The sequence below is a fragment of the Orycteropus afer genome, unplaced genomic scaffold (assembly GCF_000298275.1).
Source record: "Orycteropus afer afer isolate SDZICR_OR568_19922 unplaced genomic scaffold, OryAfe1.0 scaffold00003, whole genome shotgun sequence".
NCBI lineage: Eukaryota > Metazoa > Chordata > Mammalia > Tubulidentata > Orycteropodidae > Orycteropus > Orycteropus afer.
This window is the reverse complement of record NW_006921590.1, coordinates 35,356,477-35,364,755: the sequence shown is the minus strand read 5'-3', so window position 1 is coordinate 35,364,755 and position 8,279 is coordinate 35,356,477. Positions and strand designations below refer to the sequence as shown.

Sequence of the window (8,279 nt, the reverse complement as noted above, 5' to 3'; positions counted from 1 at the left end):
CTCACTAAAAGTGTCCTTGGCCCCTTTCAGCCTGTTAATCTAGGACCCACCTCTAGAAGGCTCTTTTCACCCCTCTTCCCCACTACGTGAGAAAAATATCTTGGAGAAGGATATCATGCTTGGTAAAGTAGAGGGTCAGCAAAAAAGGAAAGACCCTCAACAAGACAGACTGACACAGTGGCTGCAAAAATGGGCCAAGTATAGCAGGGATGGCACAGGACTGGGCAGTCAAAGACAACTTGATGACACCTAACAACAACATTATATATACATATATATGTATATGTGTGTGTATATGTATATAAAACTATGAGACTGATGGGTAGTTAATCCCATTTTGCAGATGAGAAAACTGAGGACCAGAAATATTAAGCCATTTTTCTCAGGGTCACTCAGCTAGTGAATTGCAGACCCAAGTCTAGTGGTCACATTTCCTGACCCTCAATCAACGCTCTGTCCACGAAACCACTCTGTCTCGGACAATTGTGTCTAGACATGGACAGAACAGGCTCTTCTTGCTTCCCTTGACTCTCGTCCATCGAGGAAAAGAGAAACACAGCCTTTCTCTTCAGGGCTCCTGTATTGTACAGAACAGGTTCTCAGCTTCAACTGGGCCTTCCACAAGCCCATTAGATCCAGGTCCTGAGGAGGTCCTCAGAAGACAGTACAGACATAGCACAGGGTACCACCTCTTCCCTTCTGCAGCTGATTAACTTCTGGGGTGAATTGGTTATTTTCTGAAAAATAATTTTCACGAATATTCATTAGATGCTAGTAGTAGTAGCGGTAGTTAAAAAAAAAAAAAATCACAATTACTTGATTAACTTTCAAGCAGTTAAAAAGCTCAAAGATAATTCCAATCCCTAGATCATGGACTTACAACATTTCCTGAGATTACCCCCCAGTTCATTACTCAGCAGTTCCTTTAGGACCGTGCTTGGTCAGCATTACCTTCTCTGGGACCCTGCCCCACAAAAGCCAAAAATATAATTATGGTTAAAAAAAAACCTAAACTCCTTCCACTGGAAAGCTCTGAAAATCATGCCCTCATGCGAGCTGCTCTACCACAGTGCCCATCCACAGAGAGTGCTCCGTAAGTCAGAATTCCCTCCTTGCTCATATATCTTCTCCTCCCATCAGCCCCAACACATTGTCATAATGTTGTAAATATGCAGACATAAACTTTTCACACCCATTGCTAGTGTTCTTGTCTTCACCAAGATGTTCTAGGTCTTCCATAATAGTCTCCTATATCCTTTCCTGTCATAATTCCAAAGAATGGCACAAATTGGCCAATGGTTTCCCTACACCTCAGTCCTCCAGCAGACATCAGTTTCATCAAGCCAGTTGTCTTGATCCTTGTGTGTGTAAAGAAGCAGCTGCAGGGGTAGACTTTGTATTCATAGGCAAATACCAACATGAAAAGACAATATAACCATGGACCAGCAGGGCTCACTGAGTGGGAGTATTAGTAAGGAGTCCACCACCAATTCACTGCTGCTGGTCCAGGCAGATTCTCAGGTCACTGGATACCTAAATCTGATGGAGTTATACTTGACTGCTTTCTAAATTCTAAAGTGATATTATTCAATAGGAATAGAATATGAATCCATATGCAATTTAAAATGTTCTAGTAGCCACATTTAAGAAAAAAAAGTTTAAATGCAAGGTGAACTTACTTTAATAATATATTTTTGTTTAATATTTTTATATTAAGTACACACTGAAATGAAAACATTATGGATCACTCAAACTTCTCACTTCCATTGAGTGCATCCAATTCATAGAGTCCCCTCCTTCAGTTTCTGAGGCAATATCTCTGCAGAAGTAGATTATCCAATTTCAATGTGTACTTAATAGAAAAATATTAATGAAATTTTTTACATTTTTTTTGGCACTGAATCTTCAAAATTTATTGTGTATTTTACACCTAGAAGCACATCTCAGTTTGGACTAGCCACATTTCACGTTCTTACTAGTCACATATAGCTAGTGGCTTCTATACTGGACAGTGCAGTTCTAGAACATTAAAGTGAAGCAAACAGCATAATCTCAAAAATTCAGAAAGCAAAAAATTAAACTATTGTCCCACAGATTAGAACAAATTTTCAAGCATGCCTCAACTAATTTTATAAATATTTGGATTAGCTTTTACCATTAAACACTCAGGTGCTTATCTCATAAAAGTTCTGAATTTCTGGCTGCTCCTCTGAAACTTGAATATCCGGCAACACTGGCTCACATTCCATTCAGCATCACTATTGGGGCTGGGATGCAACTGCCTTGTTTAGAGGGAATATGTTTGCCAGAGTCCCCACCACTCCTCCCTATTGAATTACATTCTTTACACTATATACTCATTGGGGGAGGGGGAGATACCTGCCTGGCCCCCCAAGACATCTGTGCTTCACAAACCCCACTTTCAGCAAAGCACTCAAGATCATAGTTGGGATGGTTCACTGAAGAATTACTAACTTGGGCTCACCCTTATGATTACAGCGGAATATGGTAAGAAGGAAGAAGAGAAAGAATAAAGTGATTCACAGGAAGGAAGAAGCAACTCTGGATGAAAATCAAGGAAGACAAATTATATTTATAGTTTAAAACAGTGAATATACACTGGGCAGTGTTAATATAATTTTCTTTATATGTATGTGTGTGTGTGTGTGTTGTACATAGGGTTGCTACAAATTGGAACAGACTAGAGGGCACCTAACAATATATATTTATGCTGTTGTTGTTGTTGTTAGTTACCCTCCAGTCCATCCCGACTAATGCAACCCTATGTAAAACAGGACATTGCTATGTTTGAGCCCATTGTTGCAGCCACTGCGTCAATCCATCTCGTTAAGTCTTCCTCTTTTTCATTGACCCTCTCTACTTTACCAAGCGCAATGTCTTTCTCCAGGGCTGTCCAAAGTACATGAGAGGAAGTCTTGCCATCTTCCAAGACAGATTTGTTTCTTCTTCTGACAGTCCATGGTATATTCAATATTCTTAGCCAACACCCTAATTCAAATGCATCAATTCTTCTTCAGTCTTCCTTACTCAATGTTCAGCTTTCCCAGGAATCAGAGCAATTGAAAATACCATGGCTTGGGTCAGGCCTACTTTAGTCCTCAAAGTCATATTTTTGCTTATTAACAATTTGAAGAGAGATCTTTAGCAGTAGATTTGCTCAATGCAATACATCATTTGATTTCTTGACTGCTGCTTCCATGGACATTGACTTTGGATCCCAGTAAAATGAAATCCTTGACAACTTCAATCTTTTCTATTTATCATGATGCTGCTTACTGGTCCAGTTGTGAGGATTTTTGTTTTCTTTGTTGAGGTGTAATCCATACTCAAGGATATAGTCTTTGATCATCAAAGCAAGTAAGTGCTTCAAGTCTTCTTTGCTTTCAGCAAGCAAGGTTGTGTCATCTGTATATTACAGATTGCTAATAAGTCTGCCTCCAAACCTGATGTCACATTCTTCATATAATCCAGCTTCTCAGATTATTTGCTCAGATACATATTAAATAAGTGTGGTGAAAGGATACGACCCTGTTGCACACCTTTTCTAATTTTAAACCACACAGTACTGTTTCTGTTCAAACAATTGCCCCTTGGTCTATATACAGACTTCGCATGAGCACAATTAAGTGTTCTGGAATTCCCATTCTTCAAAATGTTAGCCATAATTTGTTATGATCCATACAGTTGAATGCCATTGCATAGTCAATAAAACACAGCCAAACATCTTTCTGGTAGTCTCTGCTTTCAGCTAAGATCCATCAGACATCAGCAATGATATCCATCATTCCATGTCCTCTTCTGAATCCAGCCTGAATTTCTGGCAGTTCCTTGTCAGTGTACTGCTGCAACTATTTTTGAATTATCTTCAACAAAATTTTACATGTGTGTGATATTAATTATATTGCTTGGTAATTTCTGCATTTTGTTGTATCACCTTTCTTTGAAAGGACACCTATATAGAATTTGTCCAGTCAATTGACCAGGTATGTGTCTTCCAAATTTTTTAGCATGTATGGGTAAATGTTTCCAGAGTTGCACCAGTTTGTTGAAACATCTCAATTGATATTCTGCCAATTTCTGGAGGTTGTTTCTCACAAATGCCTTCATTGCAGCTTAGAATTCTTCTGTCAGAAGCATCAGTTCTTGATCATATGCTACCTCTTGAAGTGGTTAAACATCAACCAATTCTTTTTGGTACAGTGACTCTGTGTATTCCTTCCATGTCCTTTTAAGGTTGCATCATTCATTATTTTGCCCATAGAATCCCTCGGTATTGCAACTCGAGGCTTGAATTTTTTTCTTCAGTTCTCTCAGCTTGAGAAATGCCCAGCATGTTTTCTTCTTTGGGTTTTCTAACTCCAGGTCTTTGCACATTTCATTGCAATACTTTGTCTTCTTAAGCTGCCCTTTGAAATCTTCTGTTCAACTCTTTTACTTCATCATTTCTTTTGTTCCCCTTAGCTATTGTATGTTCAAGAACAAGTTTCAAAGTATTTTCTGTCATCCATTTTGGTCTTTCCTTTCTTTCTTGTCTTTTTAATGACCTTTATTTTCTTCAATTATGATGTCCTTAATGTCATACCACAACTCATCTAGTCTTCAGTCTTTAGTGTTTAATGCATCAAACTTAACCTTGAGATGATCTCTGAATTCAGGTAGGATATAATCAAGGTTGTACTTTGGATCTCATGGACTTGTTTTCTTTTTTTTTTTTTTTAGCTCCAACTTGAACTTGTGAGCAACTGAATGTCTATTCCATGATCAGCCCCTAGCCTTGTTCTGACTGATGATACTGAGTTTCTTTCCATCTCTTTCCAGAGATGTAGTCAATTTGATGCCTGCATATTCCATCTGGTAATGTCCACATGGATAGTCACTGTTTATGTTGTTGAAAAAAGGCATTTGCAATGAATAAGTCCTTGGTCTTGCAAAATTCTATCTTGTGATCTCTGGCATCATTGCTATCACCAAGGCCGTATTTTCATCTACTGATCCTTCTTTGTTTCCAAATTTTGCATTCTACTCACCAGTAATTATCAAAGCATCTTGATTATACATGTTTGATCAATTTCAGACTGCAGAATTGGTGAAAATCTTCAATTTCTTCATTTTTGGCATTGAACAACATATATATTGCTTTCAATAGCTACTTACTTGGTGATATGAACTTGAATGGAAAGAAATTCTTAATAATGTATTTCAGAGTGAAAACATGACAAAATGTAAAATTGTAGATGTAGATATGATATGTTCAATCCACACATATAAAGTAAACATTTACAAATACAACAGGGTTTTTTGAAGAATTGTCAAGGATTCCCATTAAGTAATCTTTCATGGTTTAATTTGGAAAGATGTCTGGATTTTGTAAGGATGGCTGGAAATAGCTTTTTTATAGTTTGGAGGGTTATTTATAAGTAATGGAAATGTTGAGGTACAGCTGAGCTGTGCTTAAGTCAAGGAAGAAGGAAGAAGGCAGTAGGGATGTACAGCTCCAGAAGGTGCTTTGGACACACGTGATGTACTTCTTATACAGCACTGGAAAGACCACAGAGACTCAGGAAAAACTGTCTGGTTTTAAAATCTGGGAGTGAAAACAGAATACTAGTTAAAAGCCTTATGGAAAAGAATGCATGTAAGAACAGACACTATAACAATGTGGAAAGAATAGTAAGGAGAACAGAGAAATAAAAGATAGTCAAAGGTAGCAGTATCTATTACCATGGATAAAAGTGGAGTCAGAGTGGAAATTAATGAAAGGATCCACAAGGCTGTCATAGACTCTCCTTGTTTCTGGCCTCATCCAAGCTCCTTGGTTTTCTCCGAAAGCAAAGTGTAGGGTGTGGCCCCAATGCATTAAGATTCCTAAGAGTCTTTACTATTTGAGGGAGCCCTGGTAGCGTAGTGCCTAAGGCACTTGACTGCTAACCAAAAGGCTGGCGGTTCAAACGCACCAGCCACTCCTCGGAAGGAAGATGGGGCAATCTACTTCCGTAGTGATACTGCCTTGGAAACCCAAGGAGCGGTGGCTATGAGTCAGGTCTGACTCGACGGCACATAATAACATAATAATATTACCATTTGAAGACTCTTCTTGTGTACTTGAAATCCTATAAGGAATTGATAGTTTACATGGCTCTTACTCTGACCCTTAACTCTGTTCTTCACTAACAAGGCACTGGACTTTGGAAGGATGCTTAGTGCCCCTGATCCTGAGTCAGAGAGGATAATGCTGCTGAGGCTCAAGCACCACAAGCCATGCCATCAAGTCTATTCTGACTCATAAGGACCCCCATTGGGTTTCCAAGGCTGTAAATCTTCTCGGAAGTACATTGTCTCATCTTCCTCCTATGGAGTACCTGGTGGGTGTCAAATAATCAGTCGTGGGGTTTGCAACCAAATGGGACCAAGAAAGGAAAAATGAGAGAGGATGTTAGTGACGAAATGGGCTGTGAGTGGAAAGAAATCACGGACAACAGAGTCAAGAACAAAACCACCAAACCAAAAACAAACTCATTGCCATCAAGTTAATTTTGACTCATGGTGACCCTGTATGCTACAGAGTAGAACTACTCCATAGGATTTTCTTGGCTGTACTCTGAATGGAAGCAGATAACCAGACCATTCTTCAGTGGTTGTGCTTGTTGTTAGGTGCTATTGAGTTGTCTGCAACTCATACTGACCCTACATATAACAGAACAAAACATTGCCCGGTCCTGTGCCAGACTCACGATCCTTGCTATACCTGAGCCTATCATTGCAGACACTATGTCCATCCATCTTGTTGAGGGCCATCATCTTGTTCATTGACCCTCCAGTTTACCAAGCATGACATCCTTCTCCAGAGAATGATCCTTTCTGACAATATGACCAAAGTGGGTGAGACGATGTCTGGCCATTCCTGTTTCCAAGGAGCATTCCGGCTGCACTTCTTCCAGGACAAATTTTTTAGTTCTTTTAGCAGTCTATGGTACTTTCAGTATTCTTCACCAATACCACAACTCAAAAGCATCAACTCTCTTCGGTCTTCCTTGTTCATTGTTCAGCTATCACCTGCATATGAGGCGACTGAAATACCATGGTTTGGGCTAGGTGCATCTTAGTCTTCAAGGAGATATCTTTGCTCTTCAGCACTTCAAAGAGGTCTTTGGCAGCAGATTTGCCCAATGCAACACATGGTCTGAAGTCTTGACTGCTGCTTCGATTGGTGTTGATTGTAGAACCAAGTTATACGAAGTTTTTGACAACTTCAATCTTTTCTCCATTTATCGTGATGCTGCTTATTGGTCCAGTAGTGAGGATTTTTGTTTTCTTTATATTGAAGTGTAATCCATACTGCAGACTGTAGTCTTCAATCTTCATCAGTAAGTGATTCAAGTCATCCTCACTTTCAGCAAGCAAAGTTGTGTCAACTGTGTAAATTTACACACCAAACACCAAAGACAAAGATGAGGAAGTTGAAGATTTTACCAAATTCTGCAATCTGAAATTGACTAAACGTGCAATCAAGATGTGCTAGTTATCACTGGTGATTGGAATGCAAAAGTTGGAAACAAAGAAGAATCACTAGTAGCTGGAAAATATGGCCTTGGTAATAGAAATAACTCTGGAGATTGCATGATAGAATTTTGCAAGACCAATGACTTATTCATTGCAAATACATTTTTTTCAACAACACAAATGGTGGCTATACAAGCGGACTTCACCAGATGGAATACACAGGAATCAGATTGACTACATCTGTGGAAAGAGGCAAAGAAAAAGCTCAATATCTTCAGCCAAAATAAGACCAGGAGCTGATTGTGGAAGAAACCATCCACTGCTCATATGCAAGTTCAAGCAGAAGTTGAGGACAATTAAAACAAGTCCAAGAGACCCAAAATTTGACCTTGATTATATCCCTCCTGAATTTAGGGACCATTTAAAGAATAGATTTGATGCATTGAGCAGCAATGACCGAAAACCAGAGGAACTGTGAGATGACATCAAGAACATCATCCATGAGGAAAGCAAAAGTTCATTAAAAAGACAGGAAGGAAGAAAAGACCAAAATGGATGTCAGAAGAGACTCTGAAACTTGCCCTTGAATGGAAAGTAGCTAAAGCAAATGGAAGAAATGACAAAATAACAAAGCTGAACAGAAAATTTCAAAGAGCAGCTTAAAAAGATAAAGTCAATTATTATCATGAAATGAACAAAGACCTGGAGCTAGAAAACCAAAAAGGAAGAACACACTTGGTATTTCTCAAGCTGAAAGA

At 38.9% G+C, this 8,279-nt stretch overlaps 1 protein-coding gene across 1 annotated transcript in view; it reads right to left on the bottom strand.

Annotated features, from left to right (window-relative positions):
• Nucleotides 1–629: 629 nt before the first annotated feature.
• The window catches only part of IL20RB (interleukin 20 receptor subunit beta), a 34,348-nt gene continuing 26,698 nt past the window's right edge, over nucleotides 630–8,279 (bottom strand). The window contains exon 7 of the mRNA XM_007937540.1: nucleotides 630–737. Within this exon, the coding sequence (XP_007935731.1) occupies nucleotides 630–737 (108 nt within the window). The remainder of the gene's footprint in view (nucleotides 738–8,279) is intronic.